Source organism: Sander lucioperca, chromosome 2 (genome assembly GCF_008315115.2).
Source record: "Sander lucioperca isolate FBNREF2018 chromosome 2, SLUC_FBN_1.2, whole genome shotgun sequence".
Taxonomy (NCBI): Eukaryota; Metazoa; Chordata; class Actinopteri; order Perciformes; family Percidae; genus Sander; species Sander lucioperca.
Genome location: NC_050174.1, coordinates 2,722,660 through 2,737,152, shown reverse-complemented (window position 1 = coordinate 2,737,152; position 14,493 = coordinate 2,722,660). Strand labels below are relative to the sequence as shown.

Here is a 14,493-nt window from a genome sequence, read left to right as displayed (position 1 = left end):
ATTCTGTGTTGGTAAGTCTGAATAAGGCTAAATACCAATATACTTTAGTGGATGAACATCCACTAAAGTAGATTAAGATGACAATTAATGCCACAGATATATCTGTCACCTTTGCTGATCTGAAAGCTGTGACTTTATACAAAGGCTGAAACACAGGGCTTCTGCCGGTCATACATTTGTCTTGTTAGTATGGGAAGTCATGTTAGCCTGTGATTTATGTCTCATGTTCACCCTTTTTTGCACTTGTATTTGACAAATCAGATTATGTCTCTCTCATTCAAATACAGGAACCTCTAAATTGTTTACTGTACAAGCAATATGCAAACTGTCTTTGTGCAATTGTGCTTATTGACCAGACCATTAGAAATAAAATAGTTGCAACATCTTTCAATTTAAAGCACAAAATGTACCATAAAATTGAATGAACTAAAGTTAAAATTTTGATAAATGATAATCGATAAACTGTAGCAATTTTGAACACTGAATATTTTTGTCTTTTGGACTATTGGTTTAAACAAAACAAGCAATTTGAAGATGTGATGTTGGGCTTTAGAAAGTGATTGAGAAATTGAGATTTTTTACTTTTTTAATTTATCTGACATTTTATAAACAGATCGAGAAAATAAGCAGATTAATCAATAAGAAAAATAATCATTAGTTGCACTCCTAGAGTCACACAAACAGGCTCAACAGAATTTTAAATAAAGTTGTTTTTGCAGGGCTACTGTATTGCATTTCTATTTTTCTGGTCCCTTGCTGACAGTTTCCTTTTTAGTGAAAAGTATCAGGGCACGGAGAAACAATAGCACCTCACAACCTTCATAAGATTTACCATTGGCATGGAATCCTGGCTTTAATATGATGACATGAATCACAACATCAAAATCCCTCATCCTCCAGGATGGTTGCCTCATGGACAAATGTAAACCATTAATTAAACTGATTTCCATATGCCTTACCTTGCTGGAGCTGTGGTGGAGTGTGTCGCTATAGATAGTGCCAGTCTCCCAGTTCTTGATCTTGATGAAGCGGGGGCATTTGGAGGGGCTGCCGTTCTGCAGCGACTTAGTGGGTGAGGTCCTGCCCTGGGCCGGGGGCTGTAATAAGCACACAGACAATTACACATGAGTCATCCCTTCATGCCTTTTTCACTGTGACTGCCTAAAAGGTTCTGACTTCTTAGAAACCTTTTGTGCAAGCTGGCTAAGTCGTTTATGACTGGGAGACATACTGTGGTAAACTGAAAAGAGACGCAGCCCTTTTATTGTCGGGAAGTGGATTTGAGTACCATGAATGGACATGAATTGGCAAGTTTAAGATAGGAACATGAGTAATATCTGGAGACCATTGGGAAGCTTTGTATATGGACCACTTCTTCTCAAGGAAAATCAGTAGACATAAAGTAGAGGATAAAGACAAACATTTAACAGCAGGTTCATGGCAAGCTAACTCTGGGTTTTCCAATCCTTTGACTTATGAATGCCTGCAATTTAACCCCAAAGCCAACTGTAAGCGTTCCTAGAAAAAGGCAAAGAGTAATTGCCAGAGTTCAGAGAAATCAATCTCACACTTTGGAAGCTCTTTCATTATCTCCCAAGGCATTGTTAATTGCACAGTGGAGCGTCTCCTGAACAACAGTGTCACAATCATTATGCTCGCAGGGGAGATGAATACCAACAGAGTCACGTCAGTTGAGTCTCGTTGTCATTTTGCATCCTCTCAAACAGCAGAGAGGAATGAGGTGAATTGAATTTGATTTTGCACACACAGAGTAAAGAGCTTGGTTTCTGTGCACCATCAGCAGTAACTCCAACTTTGTGGCTCAGATATGACACATTGCTATCAATGAGGTTGTGGACAGGAAGAAAGCTCATTGTACCGTAAAGAGAGCTCTCAGTCAAACAGGCAAAGAAAATCCGATACAGAGAATTAAAGCTTGTTGACAGAAAAAGCAGAGCAGTTGTCTATTTGAATATGAATGTTAGACTTTTACCACTCACCTCTCTGACCGGAACTATAGCTCTGGCATTTACATTTAAGTCACTTTTCTATAATGCCATGTGCAGGTTTCAGAGAAGCCTGTTTATATGAACAACCTGTAAATGTCAGTTTACTTTTTCCTTTATTTATCCATGTGCACCGACGTAAATTTTAAATGTCAGAGTCACTGTGGAAGGACGAACATCTTTTTTTTTGCCCCTGAAGAAATTTACTTGACAGCGAGGTAAGCCATTTAATAAACTCTAAGTCAGGGCTCTCAAGTTTTGAAGACAGGCAAGAGTGACATTTTGACTTTATTGATTACTGCATTATCAAACAACTGGAATAACAACATGGAGCTAATGTTAGCTTAATTAGCTAGCTAGTTGCCAGCAACAGTTCGTCATTTCAGACTAATTGATGGTCACCGGCTACAAATGATAGCCTGCTTTTGTCTACCTCTGCTTGAAACCAAAGACCCATTGTTTCAAACATTTTGTGTGTATATGTGCCACGTTAATATTGTAAAGGACATATGTGACGTGCAAAAATGGAAAGCTTACAGGCATAGCAACAGTAGCGTGGATTTGCAATTACAAGATACAACACTAGCTGAAAACGTTTCTTAAACTAATACAGAAATGTCCACTATCGACAGTTAGTAGGCTATATTTTATAGAGGGGCAACGTTAAAAAGATCATTTTTCTCTATTTTTTTTGCTAATGCACAAAGTAAGTCCAGCCTGTTAAAATGACGCAGCCATCCCCCATGTAGTCTACATTACTGAGGGAAGTTGCTGGACCACACATACACGTGTAAATCATGCGTCAATCACCAGGCCTCAATGTCAAGAATAAGGTGTGGATGTAACAGAAGGGAGCCTCCATGGAGCTAGAAATGAGGATAATTAAAGCTAATCTGATGAAGATAATTTCATAACGGGGCGTAATGACCAAAGTCTCTGGTAAATGCAGTTATGCAGTAAAAGTTCCTCATTCATCCATCAATTAAAACTATTGATGGGAAATGGAGATGACAAGAGCAAGATGGGGTAGATGGGAAAAGAGAAAAAGCAGCAAGTGATCCTGACATCCACAGAAATGGAAAGAGATGCTATTCATTAAAGTTACTTGACGATGTACATTTATGGTTTGACAACTGGCACCTTATTCAGTGGTGATTAAGCCGTTGCATGTAAAAATACAAAAAAAAAGGAGGCACAGAGGCATGTTCTCCATTTCAATGGATCATCAAAAGGTGAGGTCTCATTAGCCGGTGGAATTTGACAGAACATTCTACCACCTTTACAACAGGTTTATGAAACATTAAATTATGCAGGAGCAGAGCCTCAAGCCGTAAGGCAAATACAAGAAAACTAATATGCAGGCCATCGACATGTCACTTGCAATCCATGTATTTTGACATACATTTTCTTTAACTACTTAGTGTCTGACTTAAGTCTATCGAATCAAACACTTAACGATGAGCCATCAAAGTTTGCATCTGTGTCTAGCAAAATGCCTGCAGGGGAATTTCCACACACACACACACACACACACACAGGAAAGAGATATGGCTTAAGACATAATCCATACATATCCTCTCAAACCACCGTCAAGAATGCATCACCCACATTTCCCCCCTCTCTTCTCTCACACAAATATTCTCACAAGTATGCACATAAACACTCTTCTCTGTAGGTCGGAGGGGCTGGATCATTTCTACAGGGGCAACATTTGATAGAGAGAGATGGATCAGCAGCTGCACGTATTCATTAGGCCTCCTGGAATGATTTCGCCCCATCCGGTCCTATTGATGGGAGCTCGAGCAACGTCACAAGTGGGTGGATAACGCGGACCATGTGGAGATTATGACACAATCCCTGTCACAGACACTCAGACCTGTGACCAGACCCTTCTGTGTGGAAGGCATAAGCTGGATTTAATGCTGCAACAGCTTTCACCCCGGAAGAATCTAATGCCTAGGTGATGGGATCTTAAGCAAAGGCTTTACTACTATGTGCAAAGAAGCAACACAGATGGGCGTGCTCAGTTTTTGAAAGCATGGAAAGTGCCAGAAGCGTGGATTATTGTACACAGCTAAAAAGCCAGAGGCAAAGACAGCCATGTATTACACAGCTGCAGAGATTCACTTAGCAGACCTGCTCATGAACACTTGAAAACACATGCACAAACAGACAAGGATATTCAAGTTATTGATCTAAGAGAGTAGAGTTGTACTAATGCTTACACATTAATTTCAAGGGTTGAACATTTGCTTCATTTTACCTTGTCAGTGTCAGCGTTGTGGAGCACCACCGGCATGTTTTCCAGCATTCTGTTGTTATCTGACGCCAGCTGAGGAGACGTGCCATTTCCCACGCCAAGGTCCCTAGAGGTCATACATAATTTTCTGTCAGGTGTACACACACACAATTTTCACACACACGATTTCTTAAGGGTCGGCACACCCACATACTGTAGGTGTTTTCTCTGTTCAGGCCTTCCTACAATGTGTAGATAGAGCTTGGCGGGCATCTCTCAGGCTCTCCTGGGTTTATCTATTTGCACCTGTTGCAGTGCTGCAGTGGGACAACTTGCTCCTTCTACATATTGGTCAGCCTCAGCAATCTCTCAGATCACACTGAGCTGCAATTATATGATCCTAAAAGACTAAAAGGAGAAGGGGAGATCACTGTGCTGCTGCGGCATACCACACAAGACATGTATAAAGACGGCAAACTCATCGGTGTGTGCGATTTCTAGTTTGCGTTCCTCCAATCATAAACGCCCACACACACATATCGCCGTCTGTTTTTTGCACTCCCTACCCATCTTTCTCATGAGCATGTGTCCCTCCTCCCTTTCACACTTCCTGTCACACTGAATTTCTTTATTGTTGCAATTTGCATGAGCATTTTCATCCCCACAGTTCAGAGGTGGAGTTCAGACATGCAGAAACAGCGAGAGAAGTTGCATGTGTCATTTGTTATTAGATCTGACGTAGAGCATCAACGGCCTCACGCTGAATTGTGAAATTGTAACCGCTTCTGCTCTGAAAACAAGCTATCAGTAATAATGTGCCATTCAAATCAAGGCAAATAGTCATCAAGAAATAATTTCAGGGATGTTATTTTATAAATGTGCCCAAAAGGAACCATGTATAATTGACTTTAATTATTCTTTTCACAATAACCTTTCCGTGGGCTTTTACTTAGAACTTTTCAGAAAGCCTTCCTTCAAAGCTATAACAGAGGATACAATTACCTTAGCTCCCTCCTGGTGCTGACCAAATGTCAACAATTAAATTGTTGGCTTAAACCCCATCAAATAAATCCAGCCAGCAAGACTTTAGCGTTCATGCTTTTTGAGGTTGTTTTTTGCAGTGTGCAAAGTACATTCATGAAAGAGGGGAGGATGTGCATGGATTTGTCAAGAATGACATATTGATTCGACGGGGACTGTAGCCTCAATTTCATTTCATTTGGTCGTGGGAGTACAATAGCAGATAACGGAGACGCCAATATCAACATTACACTGTACAGAACATTAAGACAGAGTCAGGGATGGAATATTGGCTCAGACTGTGAAGCCTTATAAAAAGTTGGTCCGGAGTCAACACTTCAAACAAACTAAAAAGCAATCTAAGCGCAAAATTTGACAGGAGACATTGTTGCCAATTTCACACTTCTTAACAACCAGCTTGCTGAAACTGCTGCCCCTGACCTCCACAACCAAGGACTGTTTGGAAGAAGTTTCGCTCTTTTGTAAGCTGATAATTGCATAATGACACGTTTAAGACAAGCTTTGTGTTGCAGAATGCTAATTGGGGTCTACTATGTCACATTAATTAGGATTAATGGAAATTTACATCAATACTTATAAAGAAAATACAACTGTCTATCATAACATATTTATATGTGAACTGTAACATCAAAATTAAGGGATATTGCAATAACATTCTGATACATGGTAACCATGCCAAAAATGCAGCTAAATAACCTTAAACCTGGTCCAAGAAAGGAAGTTTCACATAAAATATGAAAATCTGAGATAGGAAAGGTACATTGTTTGTTTAAACAAGTTTACATGAACCTAATTAAAGCAGTTGCCCCAGTAATTGAAGAACGACAACGGAAATGGTCATGATGAAAGTTGTGAGCGATGTCATCTTAATTGAAGTGTGCTAGAGACCAGCGTGCAGATAGTAATTACTTGGCACTGTACACTGACTCATATTAGGTAAATGAGAGCTGTCTGCTAATGCAATGCAGCTGGGTTAGGTAGTTTAGGGACTGCACAGCGGCAAAGTGAGTGGGAAGACTTCCGTTCAGTGGACCAGGTGTAGGCTCTTGTGTCAGCCAATAACCACTTTGAAGAGTCCCTGGCCTAAATCGCGATTCTTATTCTACCAGGGTTCCAACTCCAACCCGCACTGTGGAGAGAAACAAGCACAAAGACACTTTAACTGAGGGATCAATGAGGTAGTATCACATCACAAATTACCAGGCCACTTGAATCTCGGCATCTCTTCTCCCCGCATTCCTTTGGCCTTCTCCATTGATCTCCTTTTTGCTGTTTTTGATGAGGCGCAGCACTGGTTCGATCTCCTTCAGCAGCTCGTTGTTCTCCTCCAACCCGTTGCACAGGAGAGCTCCGCGGCTCCCATCCCTCATCAGGAGAGGGTCCTGGGCCTGCACGCCTCCCCTCTGCAGGAGGGACTGGGTGATGGACGGAGAGGACAGGTTCTCTATGGCCCTAAGCTGGGGTTCCTTGTTGACCTGCTGCTGCCCAGGGCTGAATGGGCTGAGAGGGGAGCAGTGCTCGTAGGACTTTGAAGGTGGGAAAGCGGGACGTGTGACCCTCACTGTGCGTTGGCGGCCATCTCCAGACAGGGTGGTCTCCAGGTGGGTGGTGAAGCCCTCAGGCCCACGGAGGATCAGCACGGCGTGGCTCTCGGGTGACACGTTCTTCAGCGTCTCCAGAGCCCTTTCGTAGGACAGGTCCACCAGGGGCTTGTTGTTGACAGCCAAGACGATGTCGCCCACCTGCACCAGGCCGCACTCCTCTGCTGCGCCACCACGGATAAGGTCAGACACGATGACAGGCGGCTTGGACACCCTCTGTTTCACCAGAAAGCCCAGACCACCAACCTTTCTCTTGAAAAGACGTACTGAGATGATGTTGGGCTGCAGCTGGCACACTGTGGCCTCTGACTCCTGCATGGTGTCTGCTTGCAATTGTGTTTGTGTGCTTGCTTGTGACTATATCTGTCCCCAGGGATGTTTCTAAAAAAGAGAAAGAGGAGGGGAAATAGAAATTCTATTAGCTTTAGAGGAAATTACCTATACTGTGTGATCTGTTTCCAGTGTGTTGATTTAACATAGGTCAAAGAGGGTATATGAGTCATTCAGAGTGTAACATTACAAAGATCATTAAGTGCTGCTGAGCTACAGATATAAAATACCATAATGGAGATGAAAAATCTATTATCCAACTGGTTAGACTGGCTTGTACTGCTGTGATCCTCAATATTAGCATCACAGTCACTAAACACTGTGGTAACCTGTGTTGTTTCAAAGTTAAATATTGGCTTAGCTACAGTCCATGAAACTATAAGACTAATAGGTAAACATTTGGAAAAGGCTTCTTTACTGAGCCACTGCTGTGTGTTTTCTCCAGTGATGAAAAGTAACTAAGTATTTACCCAAATACTGATTACAATTGTGTGGTACTTCTTTCATGGTATTTCCATTTTAAGCTACTTTATACTTCTGTTCCATTACATTTTAATAATGGAAACATTGTACTTTTAACCTTGCTATGTTTATTAAGCAGTATTAGTTACAGCAGATTAAGATTTTAAATAGAAAAAAAACATGTGATCAGTTTATAAAATATGATGCATTATAGATTAAAACAAATAGACCAGTATAAAAAAGGAGCATTAACATGTTAATGCATCAATGATAATGATCTAATATAGCCCACTATTATTCTGCATAATGAGCCATAATTGTTTGTTTGAGTGCAGGACTTCTACCATAACTGAGTATTTGTACATGGTAGGATTGCTAGGTGAGGTGAAAACAAAGTTTTTGTTTTCCACTATTTTCAGCCGATTTAAGTTTCACAGAAGTGTCCGGTTGAGAGATAGTAGCGTTTGAAACCACTAACTTTACTTATGTTGTGATTGGCTGCGATATTGAGTATGAATGGGGCTTAGAAGAGCGGACACTTGCTTATTGCTAGGAATGTTTTCAATGAATACAATGCTTAAGTACACTTAGAGGAAATGCCAACACTTCCGTGTCTGAAACTCTTAGCGCTCTATTTAGCTACATATAAATTATGTTCGCACGTGTCTGCATAATGACAACTTAACTGTTGCGCGGAAACAAAGAACAAGGCATGCGACTAAGCCGATTCCCCTATTATTTCACCCAACGTGCCTTATTCTTTCTGAATCCCGGCCCCGTATCCAAGACGCTACGGTAATGTGGTTTATGCACAACAGAGTGTTAGTTGTTAGTTTTTTGAAGTCGTAGTATCTGGCCGTGTGGGTGGCGTCGCCTGATATTGTGTTGTTTTTTTAAAACAGCTCTGCGCGTGCTACGCAGTCAGTGTGCTGTAGGAGTGCAGGCACGCGGAAGGAAACAATTCAGCACCAAGGTCAGCGCTCCGCCTTTACAGCAGCCTCTGAATGCATGTTATTTCTGCTCCTATGCAACAGCTCAGTGACTTAAAAAAAAAAAAAAAAAAAAAAAAAAAACTCTTTCCAACAGTCAGAAATCAGAGGGAATATGCCCTTGAATGTGTAATGCAGTTGCGATATAAAACGAACTTCTCCAGAGCCCAATAAGTGAGGCGCTGATGTTAATTTGTAATTGCTACAAGTAACAAAAAAATAAATAAAATCGCATCGTTCAACCAATTCAACTCCACATCTATCGATAATTTGCATATCAGTGATATAGCACATGGGGATCACAGGGATCAGGTCCATATGTCCGTGGCTTTAAGAAAGAAAAAAAAGTGACGCACTGACTGAATTGTCCTGGGGCAGAGGAATAACTTAAGTAAGCGGCCCTTTAATCCTCACGCTTGGTAGCTGCACCCTACCAGGATAACAATTGCCAATAACGGGTGTGAATATTGATGGAAATGTGCTCTGAATATCAAGATTAAAATATTTCTTTTTTTGGGAGGGGGGAGGGGGGAGGGGGGAGAGGGTGCTGCAGTGTCTGGCTTGGATTTCTTTATTATAAAGGTTATCTATATTAACTACAACGATTTTAGCTAAAACAAGCAAATTTCGCACCTGCTTCAGAGCTAAATGAACGTTTCATCAAAAAAGTGAACGCATGCAGATTTCAAATAATCATTGTACATGTGTACATTAACACGTTATGTCAGCCTGTTTTCAAGTAGCCAATAGCATTATCTACTGTCATTCGGAATATTAATTAGCAATTAATTCCTGGTTTGTTTCTCTGGTAACAAACAAGGATTTTCTCTTTTTGTAAAGTTTGAACTAGATTTTAGTTTTAGTTGGCGTATGTGCACAGAGCTTTTATTTTTCATCTAAACACACTTGGTTAATTTTCAAATGCTCCATTGGAGGCAAAAATCTGTCCCATATTTCTGAACATAAGATTAACTTCTTGCTCTGCCATGAAGCCACTGCTGAATTATCAAAGTGGGCAACAGTCCATCGGCCAAATGCCCACGCGGTCCATTTCCTTAAATACACATGCGTTTTATGAAATGATCACACATTGACTTGGGGCCAGGTAATATTTCGAATGGCTGGTTTTCACATTACAGTCGGTGTGCCCCGTAGTATCACCATCACTCAACATGCAACAGCAAAAAACTAACAGGCCAGGTTTCAAATCTCCACCTCCACAAAAGAGGAAAAACAAGAAAACAAGAATTTCTTTTTCTTCTGATTTCTGTTGTCAAGAAGTCCAAACACAGCATACAAGCAGCTGCAGAACTGCGTGTTGCTACTCAGAGAAAAACAGTTAGCCATCAAAGAAAACGGAATGTCATTTTTTTAATATTTCATTAATAAACTATGTTTAAATGTAACACGCATTTAAGACTTAAACATGCAAGGATACGTTATTAAAATGTATAGTTTGGTTTCATTTTGCACTGGTCTGCTTAATGCAATCGACACAAATGGACAAGATGTTCCGATCGAGCATGAATTTGAGTATTTTCCCAGAGCAACAAGTTCTGTCGACACTTTTTTTTTGGCAAAGAATACAAAGAGCAATACCACCAATAAGGCTGAAAATGTCAATATGTTGTGTGAAAGAGATTTTTCAAATAAAAGAAATCCTCTTAGCCACAGGTTTGCACATTAGTTCAGGAACGCTCCATCCATCCTCAATGATAGCTCTTCAACATCCTCATCCACCAAGGGAATGCGCAGCCTAATTTTCCACAGAAACAAAAGAACAAATAAAGCGAGCTGAGTGAATTCAAATGAACAACTCACCCCTGAGAACTAATTCGCTGTTACAACGACCTGCTGCAGTGAAGTTGGGATCAAACTCCTGCGCTCCCGCGTCTCTTCCTCAGCAATGGCTACACAGGTCTTTCATCCAAAAAAAAAAAAAAACTCGCAGTGACGCGCTCTGCCTCTCTAGAGACGAGGCACGCTTGTGCCTTTCTGAGCACCGGGGCGCCTTATAAATGCAGAGCAACGGGAGACACAGTGACGAGCTGGGGGAGAGCCGTGCGCGGGCATTTAAATGAACTGTGGGTGGGTTTAGTTATGTCGGCTATGTCGTCATCACTCAGCATGCAACAGCCTATTCTCCTCACATTTACACTCCCCCTGTAGGCCTTCAGATGGAGGCAAGGATAGGTAAGCTCGGTTTTGTGTGTGTGTACTTTTGATTGTGATCTTCTTGAACTTGCATTCAAGTCGGATTAGAGTGTGTGTGTGTGTGTGTGTGTGTGTGTGGGGTTGGGGGGGGATAACGATTTGGGCTCTGATCTGTAATGGAAACTTAATACAAAAGGCTGATGAGGAGATTTGACTAAAATGCAACTCTGTTAAAAAAACAAAAAAAACACCTAATAAACACCCATTGTTGCATTCCAAATATATTTTCTTGATTTTTGTCTGGGTGGGTATTGATGACAAGGAAGGGGAGGGGGTTATGTTCAAGTTGTGTTTTGTAAAAAAATAAAATAAAAATGTTAAAACACTAAGCCTTGGCATTTATGAGAAGCTAGTCCAAAATTCCTGTTGATCAGCACGCAAACAAATGAGCACCTGAAGACCTAGAACCAACAATGCAGAGGCTGACTCAAACTGCCAGCCTTTTTCAAGAAATTGTTTTCAAAAGCAATGACTAGATCTGAAATCAAATCCATATGATTACAGTAACAGGGAATAGAATAAGTCTATAATAAGTCTTACGTGTGTGAAAATGTACTTTTAAAGTAAGTAGTAAAGTTCAATCTCATCAGTTACACATTGTGTAGTAGCCTATGGAGATTAAAGGGAGCTTTATTAAAACACAGTAATGACATGAAGGTGACCATTTGTCCTTATCTGTTTAAGTATATGAATGATTTAATGGAAGGATTGTTTGTATGTATGTCTTTAAGTTTTTTATAAGTCTAAACATTGCTCCCCTGGGGGGTGGTCACACTGACTCTTGTCAAACACAATACACAGGTTACTGTGCCACCTCAATTATTTTAGAGCTTAGTGTCAACACTTTTCAGGTAAACTGTTGGTTTAGCTCTTACGTTTTTTACAGAAAAAACAATATGGAGATGGTTTTGAATAATTTACTTACTTTATCTGCTTCCTTTTACCAAAGGCTGGATACTAACAGGCTTTCAGGTGTTAAAAAAAATAATCTGTGAACCATCAGAATGTGCGCTCTGTAGCGCCGTCTACCTGCCGCAAACCATTCTGTGACTGCACAGGAAAAAAAATAAAATCCAAAAAATATCAAACCTGGGCAGAGGCCTTACTACAAACTATAAAAATGGAGGTTCTTTTCACTGTTAGTCTAGTTTGCTGTTACTAATCATTTAAGACTGAAAAATGACAGCGCTTCAGAAATATTAAAAAGTTACATATAGTCACTTTAAATGTCTTGTGACAAAGTGATGATGCAATCACCACTTGTCCCTTGGTGTTTAGATACATTTGTCCATAATTTTACACATTGCTTTAGTTATTGTATATGGTATTTCATTTAGATGTATTAAGTTGCAGGTTTGAACAGTTAATTGTTTGTTTCTTCATACTAGCATTTTCTTTGTTCCTTTTGTTTGGGCCACCAAGCAGAAATGTTTTGGGAGTAGCAGCCCAGCAGCATGGTGCATTTATGGTATTGATGATGTCATCATTGACATCATGGGATAGAACCAAGTCATGGGGGGGGGGGGGTTTGTTTTTTGTAATTAGTTTTCATGCATTTAATAAATTTAAGGGGTCATTGATATGAGTTACAAATTTTCAGTCTAACTAAAGACTGAAAATGCTTGTTCTTTCCAAACAAGAATTCTTGTTTGGAATTCAAGAAGTCTGCCTGCCTATCTTGGACACTGGTCTCAAATTTGTCACAGGTGAATAGAAATGCACTTACTGAGGGAAGGATGGGGGTTGGGTGTCATGCTCAATGGCACTTAGACAGGGCACATACAGCTGCTGATGGACACACTTCAGTCCATTTCAGAAATCCACCACGTGATCTTTTGGTGGCAGAACACTTTGTGTAACCCCGCTAAGTAACGCCGCTCTATTGAATTAATCTCCAAGTATGAAAATCTTGCTCAACTCTCCATTACAAACTAGAATACCAGACGAGAAGCACGACACGACAGTACCCAACAAAACAGAACAATCCATTAGCAGGTGGAGGACCTGGAGTGAAAATGAAGCTCATAGCCCAGTAAGGAACAGTGTCCTTTAACCAAGGTTTTGCTACACCTTCTCACGAGCTACTGACAAAATTGCCTCCTTCTGGAAATCACTGCTAGCCCTCCTCCACGTCTTTAAGCTCCACTAGGTCACGCAATGAATCACACAGTTCATCAGAAATAGTGTCTGCTGGGTCCATTCTTGGTTGGTTAATACTGTCAGGATTTGTGAGGCTTGGACCCAAGTGCAGAAAGACAAGGAGGGAGCAGCAGTTAGTATGTGTAATTTAATGAAACAGAAGGAGAATTTACAAACCACGTAATCTGAGGAATAATGCCGACACAGGAGAAGTCTGGAAACACAGAGAAACACAGCTTAAGCACAGGAAGGGACCTAAAAGAACTGCCGACAAATGACGAGAGACAATGAACCAACAACAGAGGCAGAAAGCACAGAGACTAAATACACAAGTAAACGAGGGTTAACAAGGGACAGGTGATACAAGGGCTGGGGAACAGGTGAAAGACATCAGGGCGGAGCAGACAATCACAAAGGCGGGAAAACCAAAAGACAGGAAGTAAAAGAAGACAACACATAAGAGAACAGAGAGACTACAAAATAAAAACAGGAAATGGAAAACCAACAGAAAACATGAAACCAACTTAAACACAGAAACTTGACATAGGGACGAGATGTGACACCCTAGTGGTAACAAATGATGTCACTCCAGACATTAACAACCACTTCTCTGCAGGTGACCGCTAATTGAGCCTTTCTTTCCTCAGCAGTTCTTAAGGTTCTCCCCAGAATAGAAGAAAATAATTACCTCCATTTATCAAAATGGCTGAAAGTCATCCTCCTCTTTGTGTTCTCTGTTATCTAGCAGATGACGAACAGACATTTAGGTAGTTACATATGGAGCCCGCGTCACACAAGTTTATTTACCTGTACGGTGAGATATAACCTGGCAGAGTTCAAAGTGTGTATGGTTATTCATGCTGTGAGATGAGACTGGCCTTTGCCTTGCATCAGCTATCACTTGATGTGTCGACATGCACATAAAACTGAGTGCAACTCCTGGATATTACACACATGCGCACACACACGTAAACACAAAAATAGCAGGGTTTAATGAAAAAAAGAGAGATTTCTATGAATCCACTTTAAGGATGTATCTTTAGACACACGCAAACACTCATTCAGTACACACATACAACCACATTCCATGGTCGGCCTTTTCATTATGTCAATCACTTCCTGCTTGAGTGGTACCATCTGCCCTCTCATAAAGCCACACACCATGTGGATCACTGTGCAAAGCCCCTGCTTAGCCCTGACACGTCGCACATTGCCCAGAGTTAAGACTCCCTGGTTAAAATGACATCAGTTTTTTTGCATGTTGAGTGTGTGCGTGTGTGTGTGTGTGTGTGTGTGTGTGTGTGTGTGTGTGTGTGTGTGTGTGGCTACAGGAGACGTTTTGTTTGCATGACTACTGGTATATCTTAATGCCCGCGTGAATATGTATGCCAGTGACTTCTCAACACACGTAATCAAGAACGACCATAATTCACATCTCACGTCTTTTTCACGTGAAGTTCTCTCGTTCTGTC

General features: G+C 40.9%; 1 protein-coding gene across 3 annotated transcripts in view; it reads right to left on the bottom strand.

The window, feature by feature from the left end:
• Positions 1-10,730, bottom strand: part of nos1 (nitric oxide synthase 1 (neuronal)) — a 41,244-nt gene extending 30,514 nt beyond the window's left edge. For 2 of the 3 annotated variants that reach the window (XM_036008757.1, XM_036008770.1), the window contains exons 1-4: positions 10,490-10,730; positions 6,487-7,268; positions 4,270-4,372; positions 960-1,097 (exon numbers count right to left, since the gene is read on the bottom strand). In XM_036008757.1, the coding sequence (XP_035864650.1) occupies positions 960-1,097; positions 4,270-4,372; positions 6,487-7,205 (960 nt within the window). In that variant the 5' untranslated portion in view covers positions 7,206-7,268; positions 10,490-10,730. Of the gene's footprint in view, positions 1-959; positions 1,098-4,269; positions 4,373-6,486; positions 7,269-10,489 lie in introns of those variants that run through there. The other variant, XM_031305523.2, reaches the window with a different exon arrangement.
• Between the last annotated feature and the right edge of the window lie 3,763 nt (positions 10,731-14,493).